Genomic DNA, 21,700 nt, shown 5'->3' with positions numbered 1-21,700 from the left:
CCAGATTTCCGGCTCCTCTTAAAGATCAAAATATCTAACAACACAGAGGCCCAATTCCAACTACACAGCACCTGGCTGGAGCTGAGCACTTCCTAACATCTTTAAACCAGGTGTATTTTATCCAAGTGGAGACTTACCCCCACCAAACTCTATCTTCTGTATCTGAAGCAGCTTCAGCTGCCATGCATCACCGCTTTTGCTGCTCTTTTTCTTATGAGAGAAATAGTTCTCTGTGCTCATGTCTCTAACACAAACAGGAAAACTAAAAGTGACCTGAAATAGCAAGTTTCAAGGGATAAAAAGAAACAATTTCTGCTCAGTGAGCGTGAGGACAATTTCTACATATGTAATAGAAAAATGATAGAACTTAAAAAGCCACTGCAAAACCATGAAAAATATTTTTGACTAGGAAAGATGCACGATGAACAATTCAATGAAACAAAAAACAAGTACAACCGTAACAGGGTTTGTTTTTGAATGCTTATGTAATGTTACGTTACTCTTACAAACGGCTGGGTGTTGCCCGAATGGTGCCCAGAGGTCTAGTCATGCCTGTGTCCATGTTGCCAGCTATAGCACCATGGTGGCAAAGTAGTTTGCATTAAAAAATTTTAGGTAACAGCTATCCTTAATACCATTATTACAAAGTTGAGAAGGCTAAAAAGATTAGTGGGAGAATGCAGCAACAGATGGCCGCGATTCCTCAAAACCAAAGCAGAACCCACGCCAAGGCCCACGGGAAGTCGCAGCTGCAGACGAGCTAGGAGGTGGGCGAGGAGCCCCGTCTCTCGCCCGAAGGAGCCCCGCCCCGCCGGCTCAGTCCACGCCTCCGTCTCCCGTGTTAGACGCCTGGCCGCTCCGTCGCCAAGCAGCGGCGCAAAGCACTGTGGGGAAGGGACGGAAGCCCCAGTGAGCCATACTTAATTTCTAGATGCGAGGGAGGTGTGAAGCAGGGAAACGAGCCTGGGAAAGGACGCCAGGTGCCTGTAAGGCCGGACGGAAGGCCCTCGGGCCAAAACCATGGCAGCGTGGGAAGTTCAGACGCACCGGCCACTGGAGGCGGAGGCGGAGCTGCGGGAGGAAGGCGGCTCTGGCGCGCGGGGCACTGTGGGACACGGTGTAGGCAACGCGGGGTGGGACGGAAGCCTCGCTGGGTCAGACCGTGGCGACGCGGGAAGTCCGGACGCCGTGGCGGCCTGAAGAGGAGGTCGCAGGCACGGTCCCCGGCCGCGACCATGGCGGAGAGGCCAGAGGACCTAAACCTGCCCAATGCCGTCATCACCAGAATCATCAAGGAGGCGGTAAGCAGCTCCAGCTGGCGGCCGGACCAGGGGAGGACGAGCGGGCAGGGGGAAACAGGTGCTGGTCCGGTAGCTTTGCTCACCCTCGCTTTTCTCACAGCTCCCGGACGGTGTCAACATCTCCAAGGAGGCCCGGAGTGCCATCTCCCGCGCCGCCAGCGTCTTCGTGCTGTACGCCACATCCTGGTAAGGCGGGCAGACTTAGCCGAAGCTCAGCTGGGCTAAAGCCTAAGGGAGGCGTAAAGAGAGCCACCTGATTTGGAGTTCGTAACCTGGACCCCGCAAACCCCAATAATTATGTTCTACCTCAATGGAGCGAGGTTCCGAGCCCTCGTTCTAGATCTTGAAATCTATGAAACAAAATAAGGCAATTACTTTAACCCTTTTGTATAGGGAAGGGTGGGACTTACTGTGTCACAAATATCCATGCAGGCATCTAAGACGCAGGCTTTCCCGTTCCACCTTTGGGCGCTCCTTTACCCACCCACACCATACGCGGCAAGAGGGCATCTGACAGCCCTTGATCTTTCTTCTTTCAGTGCCAACAACTTTGCGATGAAAGGGAAACGCAAGACACTGAATGCCAGCGATGTGCTGTCAGCCATGGAGGAGATGGAGTTTCAGCGGTTCGTTACCCCATTAAAAGAAGCTCTGGAAGGTAACTGCGCTTTCGTCTTCTTGAACATCCAAGTCGATGTTCATCCTAAATGACCTGGTCATTTAGGCCCTGAGATTTGATCAACTTGAGTCTCTTAAAAAGTCCAGTAGCAAGTATTGGACGCGACTCAAATGGCAGGCACCAGCTCATTTATCTGTTTGGTGATGCTGGGCAGATTATTTTTCCTTTTGTACCTCAGCTTTTCCAGTTACCCAGTTGAGTTAGCTGCTGCTGTCTGTCTGGTTCAGCCTTGCTTCCTAACCTCCTCTTTATCCTTACAGCTTATAGGAGGGAGCAGAAAGGCAAGAAGGAAGCTTCAGAGCAAAAGAAGAAGGACAAAGACAAAAAAACAGATTCGGAAGAGCAGGACAAGAACAGGGATGAGGACAATGATGAAGATGAGGAGAGGCTGGAGGAAGAAGAACAGAATGAAGAGGAGGAAGTGGACAACTGAGGAGGATGGGGAGACGCCCCTTGGAAGGAACCAGGAGAAAACCTGGTACACGTTTGTGTGAAGCTTGTTCCAGCTGGGCAGAGTAGTCTTAGGCAGAAGAGCCTGAGAAGATTGAAATAAAAACTGAATTATCATCAGGATTATCATCAAAGCCAGTGCTTCCCAGACTCAGAACATCTGAGCAGCAGAATCCTGGTTTGCTTAATCAGTCTTAAGGTTATAACTTTTCGGCAAGAGGGATTCTGAATGGCTAATTTAATTGGTCAGTTTGATCTCTTTTGTTTACATACACATATAGTTAGGCAATTGTTGACCCCCAGTTCCCTCCCTGCCCCCCAGAAAAGTAATAGTAATTTCCATGCTGCAACTGTGTCCCAAATCACAGAGGCAGTTAAGGCTCAGGAAAAATTGGGGTTTGATCACAGTCAACCTATTTGATTATACAGTATTTGGCAATACTAGTTTATTTCAAGTGATCAGAATGGCTTAGCTTTAGGAAACTACTAAAAAGGTTGAAGAGAACAATGAAATCTGCTGTCTCTTCACTTGACAGTAACATTAATTGAATTTTGTTTTCTATAGACCCACTTGGCTTAGAGCCCTTCTATACTGCCTGTAGACGTGTAACCTGCTTGGGAGGCTACCTTCTAGGCACATTGTTTTCAAATCCACAGAGTAGAATTAGTTAAGCAAGGTTGCCAAAGTCTTACTCTTATAAAACAGAGGGTTTAGTTTTAAATGCACCTCACTGCCTGCCACTGTACAGCTTCAGGATTTGTCATCACCTCCTGGAAGGTATAAAATTCCAGGTTTTTGTGTCCCGTAGTCCATCTTCCAGATTTGTGACTATGGCTTTTCGTTTTCCAATTCATGACAAGTTCCGAACTTTATTTCTTCTAGGCACAGCTTTCTCCCTCTGTGCTTCTCAGCACCTGTCTCTGTCCTGCTGCCTCTCCTCTGCTCCCCACTCCCACTTTCTCTGTCCCTCTTTTTTTTACTTCTGCCAACCCAGGAACTTGGATGACCTGCAGTATCTCAGAGTATGGGTTCCTCTGAGTCCCTAGTTCTAATCTCATGTCTTAAAACTGATTTTGTAAACCTCTTTGACCCATGAGGGAAATCTGATGGTGCTCAGGAATTTACTTCCTCCCCTAACCCATCCCTTTTAACTGCTTCTAAGTATCTCTGTTGACCTTTCCAGGTGTTCTTCTCTTTCCATTTGGTGCTCCAAGCACTTTTTTGCTGGTCTCTTTAAGTTGAGTGCTTGGAGGTTGAAAGGTAGTGAAGTGTAGTTTGACACTGTTTATTTGTTCAGTGAATACAGTGGAAAGTTTGTTGATAATTGAGTGAAGAATATTGAGAAAATTATAATGCTTTGTCTAATAAAAAACATTATTGTTAAAAGTGATGACTCCTCTATCATCCTTCTTGTTGATACAAGTGTGCTTTGGGGGAGGACCACGGATCATGTTCTATACAGTTCTTGTGGTGTGAACTGAGCCAGATCCTTGTAAATACGGGCTCTTGCATCACCTTGGACCACCAGCAGATGTTGGTTGTTAACAGGTAAGGGTGCTGCTCTTCAACCACAGTGAGAGCTTTCCATGGCTCTGCTGGGCACCCTATACATACTAGATGCAAACATTTATTGAATCCCTGCTATGTATCTGGCAGTGTTCAAACTGCTATCAAGTATTAACTCAAACCCTATGAAGGAACACTGCTGTTACCTCCACGATTTCAACTGTAACACCATATTACCTCTGATCTATATAGCTGTTTCAAAGCATTTTTCATACAAACACACCCCCAGTGGCTTTTCCTTCACAGCAGAAACATCCCTTTTTTTTTTCCTGCTGTCACATTTATATTTGTATGAAAGACAAAGTTATTCAATATATATTTGTTTCTTATTTCTCCCTTGCAATTTATATTGATGATATATCTCTAACAGTTAGCTATATGTGACAGTATTACGTCTCTGGGAAAACAGCATACACTGAGTCCTTCATAGTTGGTTACTGTACAAGTTTTTAAATTTTAATACACTAAAGTGCAGTTTTTTCATCTCTAAATTGGCAATATAATACCTATCGAGAATTTTAAGACACAAGATTCTTAACACAATGGATACACACAATAAGGCCTTGTTTTTATCTTTTTCTTTTCTGTACACACGTTCATTTCTCTGACTAGAGACGATCCAGGACATGGAATATCTATTATAAATAAATAGTAAAAACCTAAAAAAAAAAAAACCAATCTTGTCTAAGATAATTAGTTTTCTTTCATACTAGTAGACTAAGAAAAATGTAAAATCTGGATACATACATTTGTACTCTGTGATGAAATTAAAGACTAATCCCTGTGGCTTCTGATAGACATCAGAGGCACTGTCGTCAAGTATTTGTTTTTGGAGCAGAATTCAAACCAAATTTCAAGTTTCAGTTTGCTCATTCTATGTTAATATATTCATTTCTAATTATATAGTTTATTTTTTTTATTTAGGTAATATTGATTTCTAACAAATTTCTTGTGTACCTACGTGGAAGGCACTCAAAATAGTTTAGTGGGGGGCTTGGTTTTGTTTGTTTTTACTTTTATTTAGTAAGTATGGTATACATACAAAAAGTACAAATAAGAGTAGAGTTTTGTAAATTTTCACAAACAACACATTCATGAAACACACTGAGATCAATAAACAACAGGACCGGCACCCTAAAAAAGTCTTTGATTTCCCTTCTCATTATTCCCTATCTACCCAGTAGTAGTCTCGATCCTGACTCCCAGGACAGATTGATTTTGCCTGTGTTTCTACTTCACATAAAAGAAATCATGCAATATGTTCTCTTGTGTCTAATTCCTTTTGTTCAACATAATATTTAAGATTTATATTGTTGCATTCACAGTACTTTTTTATGGTTAAGAGTAACAGATTAAGGTAGAATTATATTTTAAAGGCTGCAGGAAGTGGAAACAGGTCTGTCAGCCAAGAGATAGAGAGGCTTCCCTGGTGGACCAGTGGTTAAGACTGAGCTCCGAAATCAGGGGGCACAGGTTTCATCTCTGGTGGGGGAAATAAGACCCCGCATGAGACGTGGAAAAAACAGATTATACCAAACAGCACTAAGATCCCAAACATGGCATGGCAAGGCCAAAAAGACATGGGGAAAAATAGATTAAGATTTCCACCCTGTGATTACCTCTATGAGTGGGGCTTCCCAGGTGGTGCTAGTGGTAAAGAATCCTCCTGCCAATGCAAGAGACTCAGGTTTGATCCCTGGATCAGAAGATCCCATACAGTAGGAAATGGCAACCAACTCCAGTACTCTTGCCTGGAAAATTGCATGGACAGAGGAGACTGGCAGGCTATAGTCTACAGGGCTGCAAAGGGTCAGACACAACTGAGTGACTGAACACACCTCTATGAGTTGAAGGAGTATGGTAAACATGTATTGAGAAATCCTAGTGGTAACATGGGGCAAATTAATCTCGGCAATTGTTTTTCCATTCTATAAAATGAAGGTGATAACATAGTTGTCATCAAATGTAGATAAGTGAATGTAAAACGTATGATACTGTCCCTGGACTCTTTAATGCACAAAAAACATTACTTTCTTTCCACCATTCCAACATTACTTTCTTCCTTATTTGAACACAGATCAGAACTCTAGTAGCTAGGAACTAAGCTCCCAGCTTTAAGCCTGTCTCTTAGACTTGGACTATAAAGAGGTATAAAACAGGTTTGGAGTACAGATTTTGATATATAAAACCTGAGAATAAGTGTAATACAACCCACTGGCATCCTTCACAGATCAAAATCAACTGTTCAATAATCCCTGTCTCACTTTTACAAAGGTATTCCTTTGCTACGGTATTGATCTCGACCCTTATTTCCCTCATCTGATGCTACCAGTTCACCCAAGCCCCATAAGACTCACCAGATCCCTTCTGCCCTTGAATATACTCTGCTGCACCTTGCCCACTCACCCTCAGACTTTTGGTCAAATCTCTCTTTGTACCCATGATAGATAGACAGGTCTGATGCTCCTATCAGACTTGAAGCCTTTCCAAAGTGCCCATGTCTTTCACATCACATCTTCCAAACGATGGCTCAGAGTAAGCCCTGAAAAATTACGCTGGAATAACTTTTCTCTGAAAACTTGGAGGGCAGCCTGCTGCTGAACTCAACAATTCTGAAATGCTCAGTCCGCACAGTGGACTTAGTTATTGTGTTAGGCACGATGGTGTTGTTTTAATGTCCTAGACATCTAATTATTCTTTCAACAAGCAACCAGCGCCAACTATGCGCTAGGCTGGGAAGAGAGGGGCTTTAAACAAAACCATCAAGCCGGTCCACAAGAAGCACAGAATTGCACTGCCCCTGGCCCTCAAGGGGGCTCCCTAGGGCCTTTCCCTGCACATGCGCAAATCCCGGCGAAGGGAGGGGCGGGTCCGCCAGCCCTTCGGCACACCCGATTGGCCAGGCCTGCTGACGTGTAGGAGGGGCCGCGGCCGGAGCGGACCAGCCCTCAGGCAAAATGCCCGTAGCGGGCGTGGCCTGCTCGCCTTCGGGGGCGGGCTGCGGTGGTGGGGGGAGAGCTGCTTCAGAAAGAGCCGCCCCGCCCGCACGTGGCCTCCGGGAGACTAAAGCCCGCGACAGCGTTGGCGGGAGCGGTGTCTCGGACTCCTTAGGGAGGCAGGTGAGTTGGGTCTGGCCTCGGGGAAATGGCGGACTTGCAGGCGGGGGCTGTGGCACCAAAGTCTTGTGTCCCCAGACCCAGTTTGTGCTGTACGACCCAAGCGCCGGCTGTGCAGCTGGGGACGGAGTCACCGTGCCGACCCCTGTTTGGGGCTCTTAGAGATAGACTGTTCAGCTGCAGCGGGGTTTGGGTTTGGGGTTGGGGGTGGTCTCTGCGTGGCTGTTGCCCTTAGAGACCCGGGCCTGGGCTCCGAGTCTCCTCTGGAGTCTTTTCCGTTGGAGACCACCGGAGCTCTCTCCTTCAGTTCAGAGCCGGAGGTGCCTCGCAGGATGCGGGAGGGCGGTGCAAACAATAACAGCCGCTCAGTGCTAGGATTGCTTGTACGTTATCTGCACTGGCCCATTCCATCTTATAACAGCCCACTGAGGTCGGTTCAAGTTCTTATTTACCAGATGAGAAAACTGAGGTCTTACAGCTGAAAAGTGACAGAATCAGAATTTGAACCCACATCCACAGACTCCAAAACCCACACGCTTAACCGTCGTGCTACCAGCTTCAGCCAGGTGCACAGTCACTGTCCTGCCTTTTCCCTCCCCTATCCCATTCTTGCAGAGCTCTCCAGGAGCCCACCTCTGTTGATTGGCTGCTTTGAAATCTGTACTTAAAGTTCCAGGGGTAATGGTGGACACTGAAGAATTCTTTGCTGGAGACCTGGCTTCCAGCCCCGTTGACCCTCTGTACAATCTTGGACCAGTGTCAGCCCAGATTACTATCATTTCAGTGATGTAATCAGCATGCTTTAAGGAACCCCCTTAACCAGTATGTTCTAGGAGTTTGGAACTGGCAGATTCTCCTTTTAGCTCCAAATATCTAAGCCCAGATGAGACTGGGCTCTTCAAAGTCAAGTCAAGGCCTGGGTCTCCTTCTCTTTAATCCCCATTCCAAGTCGTGGGGCAGGCCGGAATAGATATTCAGGAAATGCAGGTTGAATAAACAGGCAGCCAGTCAGATCCTTTTCAGAACTGCCTACCAACTATGCCCTTCTGGGGCTTTGGATTTCTCAGCCCTGAGCACCTTTTACCTAGCTGGCTCTCCTGACTGTCTCCTGGCCTGCTAGTGGCAGAGCCAGCTTTCCGTGGCAGCAGCTTGCAACCCTTTGTGCTAAGACCGTAGCCTCTGGAATCCTCAGAGGAACACAACACGGGGGGCATCAGACCCAGCAGCTCTTCTCAGTTCCTCCTGGTGGTGGTTCTCTAGGGCCCAACTTATGTTACTCTCGGGTGGGGGAGGTTACCTTCCAAGGAAGGAGACATTTTCACAATCAGTCTGAAATTTACTTAGGCCTCAGTGTCCCCTCTTCCATGAAGCCATTCATGCTTGATTCCCCAAGAGACAGGTCCCTCCCACAGCCTGTAGCCCACCCCTCTACTGAAGCATCAGTATGGTGATGGTTTCTCCTCTACCATGTAAACTGCTGGAAGGCAGAAACCCCCCACTTCAGATATCCTGGAAGACCCTGTGGCCCATCCAGGTTTGAGGGAATGTTCTCCCTTCTGGGTGCAGAGTGCACAGCTGTGAGGACCCTCCTGGAGGTCTAGTCAGCTCACTTCTGCTCCTGATGACAGTAAAAGTAGCAACAGCTACGTGTTTACCGTGTGGCTCCTTGTTCCAGGCACGTACCTCTTCACTATCTCTGATCTCTGCAGCTTTGTAAGTTAGATAGTATCGTTCCCATTTCATAGATTGTGAAATGAAGATTCCACAGCCTTGCCCAGAGTCACACACAGACAAGACCTGGGACTGTTTGACCCTGAAACGTTGTTCTTTCTGCACTGCCTGCTACAGCCTGCCAGTTAAGCTAATGTGTTCTGAATCCCATAGTGACTTGCCCTTGTCTTTAGTGTGGTGTCACAGGATTTGAGCTGTGGCTTAGAGGCTCCCTTAATTTAGGAAAAGGGCCTTTCCCAAGTTTGTGATAAATCTTCCAATCCTTGAGGGTCTTTTGGTAAAGCAGAACTTCCATCTGGATTTGGCTGTGACACTCAGGGGGTGGTGTTCTGCTGCACAAATGTTTGTTTATTAAGCTCATATGTAACAGGATGACTGTGTGGGGCAGGTAACAGGGCACTTGAGTGGAAGCCAGGTCAAGCTCAGAGCTGTACATGACTTGCCGTGGCTATCAAACAACTCCTGTTGCTTTCTGCACCCTGCTTCCACAGCAGAATGTGAGGGATTAAACAGGATTGGTGATTTCAACTCTTTTAATGTTTTCAGCACTAATACCCATTTCTCAAATCTTTCTCGGAAACTAAAATTTAAAAAAAAAAGCAGATAAAAGTGAAACTGCCCTAGTAAGGCCTGCCCCTTACCACTCTCACCCTCCTCCCTTGCCCCCCACCCTTAAAACCCCAGTCTCCTCTGGGTAAATTGGGACTGCACGGCCCTAGGCAGCCTGCCCTGTTGCTTCTGAAGGCATTTGTTCCTTCAGCAGCCTTCTAAAGTAGATACAGATTTGAGACCAGTGGAATGCAGTCTTGAATTCCAGAAGCCTGGGGCCAGCTGCCGTAAAGGTTGTTGTTCTCTGGAAAGTAAGTTAGAACCTAGCTTCAAAATGTGATGTGAATGACGTTGAGCAAGTCACTTCACCTCTCTGAGCCTCCGTCTTCTTAGCACTAAAAATTAGGACAATTTTCTGCAATTACATGAGATAATATATGTGTATAAAGTACCTAGGGCAGTGCTCAGCACGTGACACACCCTCAGTATTTTTTCCTCTGATATCCTGCACCTCTCCAGCCTCAAGGCAGAGATAGTATAGGCAGAGAGACTTCTGCTGAATCAAGTGTTTATCAGTAGTATGGGGTATAGTAGGCTAAACCCTGTAGTCATTGTCTGCAACAAACTCACTCACATTCTGGCTCAGTCACTAACTAGCTGTGTGGTCTTGAGCAAGAGACTTAACGTCTCTGAGCTGGGCTAATCCTTGGCAGACCTGAGAGCAAATCTTGCACAGAATCAGCGCTCAGGACTTTGTATCTTCTGAACGAACGCTCATATGGGGGTTGGGCCATCTTTGGGGAGGCCTGGCTTGCCCTGGGTCAGATGATGTGGCTGGCCCCAGGGGTGTGGCAGTGAAGTGGAACCTGTGTGGCTCCCGATAACCCCAACCCCGCCAAGGAGGAGGATCAGACAAAGCCGGCCCCTGAGCTAGCTGGGAGGAAGCCAAGGGGGCCTTGGAGAACTGGGGGGCAGAGGGAGGGGAAGGCATCATCGGTGTACTGAAGGACCCCCCTCCCACAACAGGCCTGGAGACTGTGCAGCTTTGGGTAAGTCCCTGCCCCTCTCTGGGCCTCTAGGTCCCATTCTTACAAGGAGAGATTGGTAGCTCTTTGTTTTCCCCCCCAGCTGGCTGTTAGGCACTTCCAAAAGGAAGTGTCTAAAACAGAGCTCTCCACCTCCTCTCTCTGCAAGCTCGGCTCCCCACCGCCCTCTTCCTGCCTGTCACTGGTTCCGCTGTCCTCCAGGTCAAGCAAGCTAGAGCATCCGCCCCAAGAGACTGCCTCTTGGCCGCCTTAGGATGGTCCCTCCTTCCCGCCCCTTTAGCCCCACAGCCTCTGTCCTCCTCTACTCCTAGTTGGCTGGACTCCACTAAGGCTGCAAGAATGATCTCCCTAAAGCCAGGCTCTGACCAAGCCCCTCCCCCACCCCCAGCTCAGAAATCTTCCCTGACCTCATCCTGGCCACCCCCCACCCACCCCTAGCTCCTCTCCTCCAAACACATCCTCAACTGCCTCTTCAGTCCTCCCAGCCATCCACACCCCATCCTCCTGCCCCACCCTGGCCCCTTCCTTCCCTTCCAGAGGGAACGTTCTCCCATTTCCCTCTATAAAGCTGAACCCACTCATCCTGCAAAACCAACTTCGAGTCCTATCTTCTTCCAACAAGCTTCTGACCTCCTGACTCACATTGGGAAAGTCCTGGCTTGTTCTCAGTGGGCTCAGCCTCTCCAAGATGCACTCAGTCTGCCCAACCTCCCACTACAGCAGTGCCAGCTGGATGAGAAACCACGTGTGCGAGTGCCCACCGTGGCCTGGCACATAGTAGGTGCTCGAGAAGCACATCTTAATGCCGAAGCTTTCTTCTTACACCTCTTAATTGGCACTGAGAGTGTGTTGTCATTGTACTTCATGCAATTAAATATTTACTGTGTGGCAGAGTGCTGTGGGGGAGGCAAAAATGAACTAAGTGTGGACCCTGCCCTGCAGAAGCTCTGCCTACTAGGACGAGATAAGATAGGTCCACAGAGGACTGTTATATAAGAGAGACTGATCTGGGCGAGAGGAGACGGCGCAGAGGGACAGGGAAGGAGGGACTGTCTCGTGGAGGGCCTGGTCGGATTTGGGGCTGGGGGAGTTGTGGAAAGAGGAGCACAGCCTCCTAGGGAAAGAAAATGAACCAGAAGGTGGCCAAGTGTGGCAGGTGCTTGGGGAGCAACATGAGGCTGTCTGGCTGGAAAGGACACCCGTGGCCACTCCCAGGGCTGTCTTGTCTGTCGGACACTGCCGTTTAATCCTGTTCACGTGTCCTTTTAATCCTGTGCACATGTGCCCACTTGTCACATGTGTCCTACATGATAAGTCCATGGGTCAAGGGGTTAGCATTGCTTTTCCCTAGAGGCAGAATTACAGGACATTTTTCTCTTTCTGCTTATCTGTACTTTTCTGAAATTCCTGCCATGCCCACGGATGTCATTCATGGAATAGGCAGAGCTGAAGTGGTGGCTAGATCAAGGATTCTCATAGTAATTCATGTCCAGTCCACCCCAGACTGATTCTGTGATAAAGTACAATGAAAATAAATTATTAGAGACATGTTTTTTGTTTTTTTTAAAAGAGAGACTGTGTAAAATACAAATCCAGATTTTATATCATTAGATTCAGATTGCTCTGGAAGTTTCTGAAGGCCTACTATCATGTGTCTGCTTATCTTGATGCAGACTGGCAGGAACTGATGAACCCCAGTAGCACTGGGTTAGAGCCTGGGGGAATGTGACCACCTCCTGGTACCAAGGACCATGTCTCATGTGCCTCCCATTGCCCCCAGAGCTGAGCACACAGCAGACCCCCTGGGAGACCTCCATTCCAACCAGCTGACTGTCCTGTGCCCCCCGTGCTCACCATGCATCCTCAGTCAGTTCTGCATAGTGGCTACTTTCACCCACTGCTCCGGAACTGGCAGACAGCTGCCACCAGCCTCAGCGCCTCCAACCTCATCTACCCCATCTTTGTCACGTGAGTCCCCCAATGAGCCAGGTCTCTGATCTACAGGGGGTGGGTTGGGGGTGTGTGTGTGTGAACAGAGCAGGTGTCTGTGTTGTAAGGGGTAAAGTGAACTGTCAGCTTGGAGCTCAAGGTATTGGAAGTGACCTATGGGTTTAGGACAACCATCTTTGAAAAAAAACAAACCTTGAAAAGAATACAGTCCTCCTTGTTGGAAAATAAAAATAACCCTTGCCTGTCACCCTGGGTTTGTGCCATAAGACAGAAGTTGAGATCTTCTGTAGGTTGTACATGTAAAACGTGGCGGTCATCATCATTCATGATAGCACCTGACTCTTATTGAGGGCTTAGTGTACCCCAGGTACTACTGTGCTAAGCACCTATAGATATTACCTCATTCTACCCTGATAGTATTCAGATAAGAAAAATATGGATATGATCCCTTAGAATGTCATCTCCACAAGGGCAGGGGTTTTTGTGTTTTGTTCACCGTTGGATCACCAGCCCCAAGAACAGTACCTGACACATAATAAGTACTCAATAAATATTTATTGAATGGGGAATTCCTTGGAGGTGCAACAGTTAGGACTCCGTGCTTTCACTGCCAAGGGCCCAGTTTCATTACCCGGTTTGGAGAACTAAAAGCCCACAAGCTGCACAGTGCATTCCCTATGAATCCACCCAGGATACGGATCAAAGAGAATATCATGTGGTCAAGGTCACCCAGGCAGTAAGTGACTGGGCTAGCAACCAAGGACCTTCTGACAGTCCAGGTTCTTACCCACTTGATTCCTTCCTGTGAGTACTGTTCTTCTAGCACAGTTGCTTGTTGTCACTGTTATTCTTGTTGTTCCTATTATTATTTCAGGCCCTGGGCTTGGCCAGGCAGGGGAACCAGACACTGGATCCCATCCTCCTCCCACCACCTCCGCCTCCATATCCCTTCCCAGGTTCCCAACCATCCCTCCCACTCACCCCCTCACCGCTGGCCCTTCCCACAGCTACCAATCCATAGCCCATCCCCGGCTCTTGCAGGGATGTTCCTGATGACAAACAGCCCATCGCCAGCCTCCCAGGAGTGGCCAGGTAGGAACTGGGGTGGGGAGGGCAGGGTTATGATGGAGGGAGCAATTTCACAGGTGGAGGTTCCAGGAAGCTGATGCAGACCCAGGAGGGAGACGATCTGGAGAGGCTGACTTCCCATCAGAAGGGTTTTCTCGGGGGCAGAGTTGTTCCACAACAAAAGAGGCAGTCTGGTGCCTATCACCAAAGGCATCACAGCAGAGGAGAGTTGAAGTTCAGATGGGAGCTCAGTAACAGAACCTTGAAGGAGTCTTCAAAGCTGAATCCCACAGCTCTGCCACATGGGACCTCGGTTCGCCCATCTGTCTGATGGGTGTGTTCCTGCTCCACCCTATACTGTGAAACTTGAGCCCTCCTGATGCCATCTGCAACTTGACTCTTAACAGAGGCACAGACCAGAGGGGTGGGGGGACCCTTGCCTGGGCCCTGCCTCACTTCAGCCTCGGCACACAGGTATGGTGTGAACCGGCTGGAAGAGATGCTGAAACCCCTGGTGGAGGAGGGCCTACGCTGTGTCCTGATCTTCGGTGTCCCCAGCAGAGTTCCCAAGGTGATGAGTCAGAGGAGGAGTCAGAAGAAAGGGTTGGGGGGCGGGGTGCAAATAAGCTGAGGTTCCACAATGACCACACCCTCGCTCCAGCCTGGTGCTGGTCCCAGGCTCTGCTGGTCCCGGCCTCTGCTACATGGGGCCTCAGCTTACCCATCTGTCTGATGGGTGCGTTCATCTGTCTGATAGGTGGCCTGGGGCCACCAGTGAAGGAACACAGCCCCTGCCCTGGAAACAGCAGCCATGTGGCATCAGGAAGCTAAGCAGGGCTGCAACTCTGAATGGGCAAGTCAGGTCTCCTGTACAAAGTGGGAATAGTCCTCCCCAGGCCTCTTGGTCCAGGGGCGATGGTGGTGATGAGGGAGTGGGCTGGCCTGCTCTGATAGCAGGCCACAATGCCTCCCTAAGACTTCGTGTACAGACACACTGCGTTGTCCTTCCCCTGCCGCTAGGATGAGCGGGGCTCCGCAGCCGACTCCGAGGACTCCCCGGCTATCGAGGCCATCCGTCTGTTGCGCAAGAATTTCCCCAGCCTCCTGGTGGCCTGCGACGTGTGCCTGTGCCCCTACACCTCCCACGGTCACTGTGGTGAGCTCTCGCCTCCCAGCAGCCCCATGGCCACCTGCACTCCCGCTGTGTCGGGGATGCGTGGAGGCCCAAGCTGTTCCCCCAAACCCAGCTGTCTGTCCTGCAGGGCTTCTGAGTGAGAATGGGTCATTCCAAGCTGAGGAGAGCCGCCAGCGGCTGGCAGAGGTGGCTCTGGCCTATGCCAAGGCAGGTGAGTGAGCCTCCAGCAGGGATGAGCACCCCCAGGTCAGGGAGGCGGCAGGGTGGATAGAGGAGGATCCCACAGTTCTGAAGGCCACCCTCTGCCCTTCAGGGTGCCAGGTGGTGGCCCCATCGGACATGATGGACGGACGCGTGGAGGCCATCAAGGAAGCTCTGATGGCACATGGATTCGGCAACAGGGTAGGGGAGGGGTGTGGGGAGGTGAGAGAGCCTGGGCCAGACCTGCCCCTGTGTCTGCCCCTCATGTGGATGAAGCAAGGCCCAGAGCTCCAATGGGCCTAGGACACAGGCTCTTCTTTGGACCTGGGTCCTTCCTCTCCTTGTCACTTCACCTTGGGACACGTGGAAAGGGCTGGCTGAGCCGAGACCCTGTTGTCTCCCTGTAGGTATCAGTGATGAGCTATAGTGCCAAATTCGCTTCTTGTTTCTATGGACCTTTCCGGTGAGTAGGGATGGGTGAGGGTCTGCTGTTGAATCCCTGACCTGCTAGCCCAAAGCTGGAGCCCACCTTGGTGTCTCTGCTTCCCAGGGACGCAGCTCAGTCGAGCCCGGCTTTTGGAGATCGCCGCTGCTACCAGCTGCCACCCGGAGCACGAGGCCTGGCCCTCCGCGCGGTGGTGAGCGAGCCCCACCCAGCCTCACCCCCTGTCACCTCGCCTCCCAAGCACTGCCCACACCATACCTCATCTCTTAGGACCGGGATGTTCGGGAGGGAGCGGACTTGCTCATGGTGAAGCCAGGAACACCCTACCTGGACATCGTACGGGAGGTAAAGAACAAGGTGAGGACACGGGTGTCACCACCTAAGACTGAGTCCAGATCAGGTCAGTCCTGGCTCCGTACACCGTGTGACCTTGGGGAAGGCATTTTCTCTTTCTGGGCAACAAGGGCCAGAGTTGGGGCTGGGGAGATGAGAGTGTGTCCACAGATTCTGGGACCTTTGATCTAGGGAATCTCAGAGTTGGAAGCAATCTGCCCAGGAACTGGAATGCTCCCCCACCTCCCATATCCCATCCCTGCCAGGGAAACACTGTGGGCCTCTGTGCCAGGGCTCAGAGGAGCCTTTGAACAACTCAAGAGTGGGCCAGGCTGCCAGTAGCAATGACTCAGGTCTCATGGCAGGGAGGAAGGGACAACAGAGGCACAACCACCCCCCTGCCACTTCAACCTGCCTGTCCCCTACTGCTTCCCCAACAGCACCCTGAGCTCCCCCTGGCTGTGTACCACGTTTCTGGAGAGTTTGCCATGCTGTGGCACGGGGCCCAGGCTGGGGCATTTGATCTCAAGGCTGCTGTACTAGAGGTCATGACTGCCTTCCGCAGAGCAGGTGAGCAGGCAGGAGTGGGGGGTTTTGACCTGGGCCACAGGGAACTGATAGGCAGCTTGCCCAAATAGGGAAATAAAGTTGGGGGACAGCCTGGAGTCACCTATCTGGAAATGCCAATGTCTGACCTAAACAGACAGGCTGGGGAAGGGACATGAAACTGCGGGGCAGAAGGTGAGCAATGAAGCACACGGAGCCCTCAGTTACTTTTTGATTTTGAGACCTTGGGCAAGTCACTTCTCTAACTTCAGTGTCCTTATCTGTAGACTGGGGATAGGAGAGAGGGTGCGTGGTCATCGAGGGGATTAAATGAGATGCTGCGTGTAATTGGCATATGCATGTCATTTCAGAAATGAGAGCTAGTTTTGTTGATTAGGCACATGGCGTGGTGGGGGAACTCATAGCTTGTCTATTTCCCCCACTGTGCAATTTTATACATTGGCACACGGAGGCCCAGAAAGAGAAAATGCCCTCCCCAAGGTCACACAGTGTATAGAGCTAGGACTGACCAGAACTGGACTCAGGTCCTAGGTGGTGACACCCTGGGGCTGTGCCTCTTCATAGCAGCCTTCTTCCCACCCCAGCCCTCAGCTCCCAGAAGGTATTTCCCGAGCTGATGCCCTGCCCTGCTGGCTGCTTCTTTCCCCACACAGGTGCCGATGTCATCATCACCTACTACACGCCTCAGCTACTGCAGTGGCTGAAGGAGTGATGGAGAAAGTGTACCAGATTCAAGAACGAGAACTTTTCTATTCCTGAGCCTTGCAGAAGTGAAAACCAAAGTAAACGATGCTTTTAGAACTGTGCACTCCTGCCCTCTTCCTGCTTATGTGCTGGCGGGTGCCTGGAAGCCCTGGGCGGTTTCTGCCAGCCTGCCAAATCATCCCACTTGCAGCTATGTCCTCACTGGCTCTCCCAGGCTTCCCAGCCCCTCCTCTGGGTCAGTCCTGAAGCTCACCTCTGCCAACTCCGCTCCTTCCTCTGGGGTCGCTTCAGCTGGAAAGCCACCAGGACTCATGGTATCAGCTCAGTGGGGTCTGGGAGAAGGGCTTGGAACATTAAGGGAGAGAGGGAAGTTGATTCTTGGACCCTAAGAAGCTCTGGAAAGCTGGAGGCCTCTGGCAGCAGAGGTGGGCACACAGGCCTAGATTGACACCCTGGGTTTAGAGTTGACATTTGCTGCAATTCCACTGTAAAGCGATCCCCACACAGGCCAGTGGTTGCCAGGCTGCCTGAGGTCTCCTGTTGTTCTCTGAGCCATAAACCCAGAGAAGAATTACTCATTAACAAGCAGAAAAGAATTAATTTGTTAACAAGCAGGAACGCTGCCGAAGGATCGAAATTCAGAAGCAAAGAGAGAATTCCTGACTGTTGGCGATGGCACCACCAAAAAGACTCTTTATTGCAAAGATATTTCTTGAGAAGGTCTGCTTTGTGCCCACGCACAATACCGGGTCCTGGGGATATATAGCAGGACAGACTTCAGCTTGTCTCTGCGTGGAATCTACACAAGGGAACCAGGGTGACAGAAAGAAAGCCAACAAGAAAACAGACATAAGGCAGTTACAGATGGTAATAGTGCTTCCAGGGAAAGAAGGGGTCTGAGACAGAATAACAGATGAGGGGCCTCGCCTGAGAAGCCCTTCCTGAGATTGAGGGGCAAGGAAAGGCCTTTAACAAGAGGAGAGGGAAGCGGACGTCAGAAGCTGCGAGAAAGACGGCAGAGTGTGCAGGTTCCTGCAATAGCAGGAACCCCATCGTGGGAACCAGATGAAGAAGAAGGTGGATGACATCACCAGAGGTTGGAAAGGTAGATCCCACACTTCTAGGAAGCTTGGTTTCTATTTTGCATCTGATAGAAAGCCATCTAAAGGGTCTTAACCAGGCGTTAATGTGTTCCAATTTCCCCCATTCTGCTGCTATGAAAAAAAATGGAGGGGCGAGCCAGAACCAGCCTGGTTGGGAGGATGCTGCAGACCCCAGGGAACCATGCCAGTGACCTGGACCAAGGTTGTGGCAGTGGAGAGCAAAGAAGCAGAACGTGCTCAGGATACATTCTGAAGACCAAATAAGCAAGCTTTGCCAACGTTTTCCTGTTGGAGAATTGAGGCAAGGACCGAGATGCCTTCATGGGTTTCTGGCTTGAGAAACAGGTCTCTAAGAGGATGCGATGTCATGTTCCCCACCCCCAGGTGAAAGTTCAGGCCCAGCTAAGGAGGGGCCAGTTTGTAAGTCCACCCGCCTGTCTGCAGAGTGACAGAGAATCCCAGCTCTAGAGCCAAAGCAAGACTATTTTGGATGTTAAAGCAGTATAATCTATTTTAAAATTTAGAAATACCTGAGTTAGAGGCAGCTCCCCTCTGACTCCTGGTGCTCTTCCACAGAGCTGTGGCCACCTCATCCTGTACTCAGCTTTTGGGATGTGAAGAATCACCTTGACACCGAAAACATGAGCGATGAGCCACTGACGGGTCTGAGTTTGGACCATGCCAGAACCTCGCACCACCTTCGTTTCTGTGCTCCCTGGCCCTGAACTCGTTTCTGATTAGTGTGGAAGGGAACATTCTTCAAGGTCATCCCACACTCATCATTGCCAAGCTGAGAGGGGGCCCAGCTCTGTTCTAGGCACAAGGAGATGGGAGGCAGACACGCCCTTTAGGTACCAACCATTCTCAGGAAGCAAATAACTGTGTCCTGAGCCCCCAGGAGCTAACATTGAGCAGAGTGATGATGGGGCTCCCTGAGGAGAATCAGTGGGCAGACCTGTTACCACTGAGGTAGTGACAGGCGCTGGAAGGCCACCAGGTATGACCTGGTATGAAGGATCCGAAAACACCTCCCTGAGGTCTGACATTTAGACCTAGACCTAGAAAGCAAGTAGCCAAGCTGACACATGTTTAGGGACGATCATTCCCAGCAGAAGGGATCCCGGGGCCAAAGTGAGCTGGATGGCTGGGGTGGCTGGAACACACAAAAGGTTTTTAATGGTTTTTTTTTTTTTAATCTTTTTTATTTTCTAAATTATGAAAATATGATAACATGTTTACAGGAGACTTGGAAAATACAGTACAAAGTTAAGATTTTTAGTTGGAATTTGAGTTTATAGAAGCATCTTGACAGCACTGTGGCAAAGCACAAATAAGAAGTGTGGCCTAGACTGAGTGTGACCGTGGGGGTGGAGAAGAGAAGATTTAGGACTTAGGTGAGAGGTCAAGGGCGAACTTGGCTTGAGCTCCTGGGTGGCTGATAGGCAGGCCATTGACTGAGGTGAGAAAGCTTGGAAAGGGAGTCCCTAAATTTAGCATGGGTTTGCAGTGAAGAAGCTCTGTCTGTTAGTATATGACTCTCTCAAGGCCGCTCAACCAGTTTGTGGCAGAACTGAGTCTAGAACCCCAGTCACCAAAAACAGCAGAGCTGGGATTTGAAATCACAGAGCCCAACTCGAAGGCCATACCTACTCGGCCGTACCACCTCACAATAAACAATAACAAAATTATAGCTCTAACACTGATGCTCTTGGTAGCTCTAGTAACAGGGCACATCCAGGGGCTGAGCTGCCTTCAGGCATATGGTCTATGTGAGTGGCGCCCTCTGGAGTCAGGACTTAGCACTTGAGGTACCATAATTTTATCCTTGGGCAGAGAACTCTGCTCTCACAAGCAGCGAGGCTTATTCTCAGATTTCCAGGTATCTGGTGAGCATTAAGGGCCTCTCTCAACACAATATGATTTTCTTATTTCCCTCTCAAGACCTGCCAGCTTGGATGGTAGCTTGTCGCTTAATGCGGCATCCCACAGACCACCACAAATAACCAACACATTCCCTCATCCTCACTTTTCATTTCACTAAGGTCCCTCAAACTACCTCAGTGGGCATACGGTTGAGGTCCCCCCAAACAACAAGCATTTAAACCAGACATTTTACAACCGACTTCCCAACTAGGGAAAGGGGAGTCCTGACCTTGCCCTGTGTGGACTCTGCCAATTCCACACATTAGGGCCTGTCACTTGCAGCACCCCATATTCTGCCTTGTTCTGGGCGCTCTTGGTGGCAAGTGACAGATACAGTCTCTCCTGGAAGCCTGTATCCCTTCCTATCGTCATCTGTGTTTGCCTCAGCTTGCCTTTATTCTAATATGGGTTTTTGCCACTTGACAGCAGCAAGGTCCTTGTCTGTGAAAGTCGCTCAGTCATGTCTGACTCTGCAATGCCATGGACTATAGCCTGCCAGGCTCCTCTGTCCATGAAGTCTCCAGGCAAGTATACTGGAGTGGATTGCCGTGCCCTTCTCCAGGGGATCTTCCTGATCCAGGGATCAAACCTGGGTCTCCTGCACTGCAGGCAGATTCTTTACCATCTGAGCCACCAGGGAAGATGGTCCTTAATCCTTTCTATCCCAGTATTCATATAGCAGATCTCTGGAGGTCTCTGATTGGTCCTGCTCGGGTCACACGTCCAGCCTCAGTTTAGTCCCTGTGAACAATGGCATGGGAGATGTGGCAAGGAGATGTAAGGCTGGTAGGATCTCAGCTTTTGCACCTGTGGTTGTCCCCTTTGCCTGGAATGCTTTTTACCTAAACTCTTAACAGCGTTCTCCTTTTTCATTGTTAAGATCTTGGTTTAAATGTCACAGCCTCAGAAAAATCTGCTCTGACATCAGATTTAAAGTCATTCCCCAGTTACTCTGTATTAGTCAGGATTCATGTTCAGTAATTATAACAAAAGCCAAAATAATGATAGCTTAAGATGGAAATGTGTTGCTGAGTAGTCTGGGCTATATGATCAGCTATAGGGTGTGGGGGGTCATCGCTCCTGCCTTGTTCTGTCATCAACGCATCTTGGCTTCCATCTCATTATCACAGTTGGTGGATCCAGTTCCAACCATCAGGCCCTCTTTCAGTCAGCAGAAAGAGGAGACGAGCAAGTAGAGGGCATGACACTTCTTCATAAGGGCACAACCCGAAAGCTGCACACGTCGTTTGCCCTTGTCTGAACTTAGTCCCATGGCTACACCTATTTGTGTAAGAAAGGCTGGAAAAGAGTCTGGTGGGGCAGCCCTGTGCTCAGCTAAAACTTGGAGATTCAATTACTAAGGAAGATGGAGAGATGGATATGGGGGCAAATGGCCATCCCCCCACATGGAGTTTTTGTAATGACAGACACAATGGCCAGAATATCAAATGAGTCCTTAGAGACCATCAGGTTAAACACTCTAATTCAATAGATGAGAGACAGACTCAGAGAGGGAACTTGTCCAAATTCACACAAGCCAGTGTTAGACCAAGGCTGGATCCATATCTCCTAACTTCAAGCCCAGTGCTCAAAACTAGCGGGACTGCAAGGTGTAGAGGTGAAAGATTGCTTAGGACTATCTTTTATGCATTGCCTTAGCTTCAAGTACATTTTTGTCTTCATGTATTATGTCTAACGAGAATATATTCATGTGTTATTCATGTAAGTGAAAACTTGGCCAATATACATGAAAAAGTATTATCTTCACTTACTTAACAGAGAAAGTCAAAACCATAATGAGATACCATCATATATCCATCAAAATGCCAAA

General features: G+C 49.4%; 2 protein-coding genes across 5 annotated transcripts; both read left to right on the top strand.

Moving 5' to 3' along the window:
* The first annotated feature begins 1,181 nt into the window (after positions 1-1,181).
* POLE3 (DNA polymerase epsilon 3, accessory subunit) lies at positions 1,182-3,758 on the top strand. Its single transcript, XM_068974341.1, has 4 exons — positions 1,182-1,301; positions 1,402-1,487; positions 1,841-1,959; positions 2,241-3,758. Exons 1-4 carry the CDS (start codon positions 1,236-1,238, stop codon positions 2,411-2,413), a joined length of 444 nt encoding a protein of 147 aa, XP_068830442.1. The 5' UTR covers positions 1,182-1,235; the 3' UTR covers positions 2,414-3,758.
* A 3,240-nt stretch (positions 3,759-6,998) lies between these two features.
* Positions 6,999-20,079, top strand: ALAD (aminolevulinate dehydratase). Of its 4 annotated transcripts, none has more exons than XM_068974653.1 (12): positions 6,999-7,116; positions 12,220-12,407; positions 13,431-13,481; positions 13,932-14,028; positions 14,478-14,613; positions 14,720-14,803; positions 14,906-14,994; positions 15,201-15,256; positions 15,344-15,431; positions 15,509-15,595; positions 16,012-16,141; positions 16,792-20,077. In XM_068974653.1, exons 2-12 carry the CDS (start codon positions 12,295-12,297, stop codon positions 16,848-16,850), a joined length of 990 nt encoding a protein of 329 aa, XP_068830754.1. In that variant the 5' UTR covers positions 6,999-7,116; positions 12,220-12,294; the 3' UTR covers positions 16,851-20,077. The 4 variants fall into 4 exon arrangements, with proteins under 4 accessions (XP_068830754.1, XP_068830757.1, XP_068830755.1 ...); XM_068974654.1 differs by lacking the exon at positions 6,999-7,116 and adding an exon at positions 10,287-10,442; XM_068974656.1 differs by lacking the exon at positions 12,220-12,407 and having other exon boundaries at positions 7,036-7,116; positions 16,792-20,079.
* Positions 20,080-21,700: the final 1,621 nt, after the last annotated feature.

This window comes from Capricornis sumatraensis, chromosome 6 (genome assembly GCF_032405125.1).
Source record: "Capricornis sumatraensis isolate serow.1 chromosome 6, serow.2, whole genome shotgun sequence".
Taxonomy (NCBI): Eukaryota; Metazoa; Chordata; class Mammalia; order Artiodactyla; family Bovidae; genus Capricornis; species Capricornis sumatraensis.
Note: the sequence above shows the minus strand (reverse complement) of the source record. Positions and strands in the feature narration are given on the sequence as shown.

Bases quoted from the DNA above. Each gene is read 5' to 3' on its own strand.
- POLE3 (XM_068974341.1), top strand. From the start codon at position 1,236: ATGGCGGAGAGGCCAGAGGACCTAAACCTGCCCAATGCCGTCATCACC. The intron at 1,302-1,401 runs GTAAGCAGCTCC...CTTTTCTCACAG, and splicing joins CCAGAATCATCAAGGAGGCG to CTCCCGGACGGTGTCAACAT. The intron at 1,960-2,240 runs GTAACTGCGCTT...TTATCCTTACAG, and splicing joins ATTAAAAGAAGCTCTGGAAG to CTTATAGGAGGGAGCAGAAA.
- ALAD (XM_068974653.1), top strand. From the start codon at position 12,295: ATGCATCCTCAGTCAGTTCTGCATAGTGGCTACTTTCACCCACTGCTC. The intron at 12,408-13,430 runs GTGAGTCCCCCA...CGGCTCTTGCAG, and splicing joins ATCTACCCCATCTTTGTCAC to GGATGTTCCTGATGACAAAC. The intron at 14,804-14,905 runs GTGAGTGAGCCT...TCTGCCCTTCAG, and splicing joins TCTGGCCTATGCCAAGGCAG to GGTGCCAGGTGGTGGCCCCA.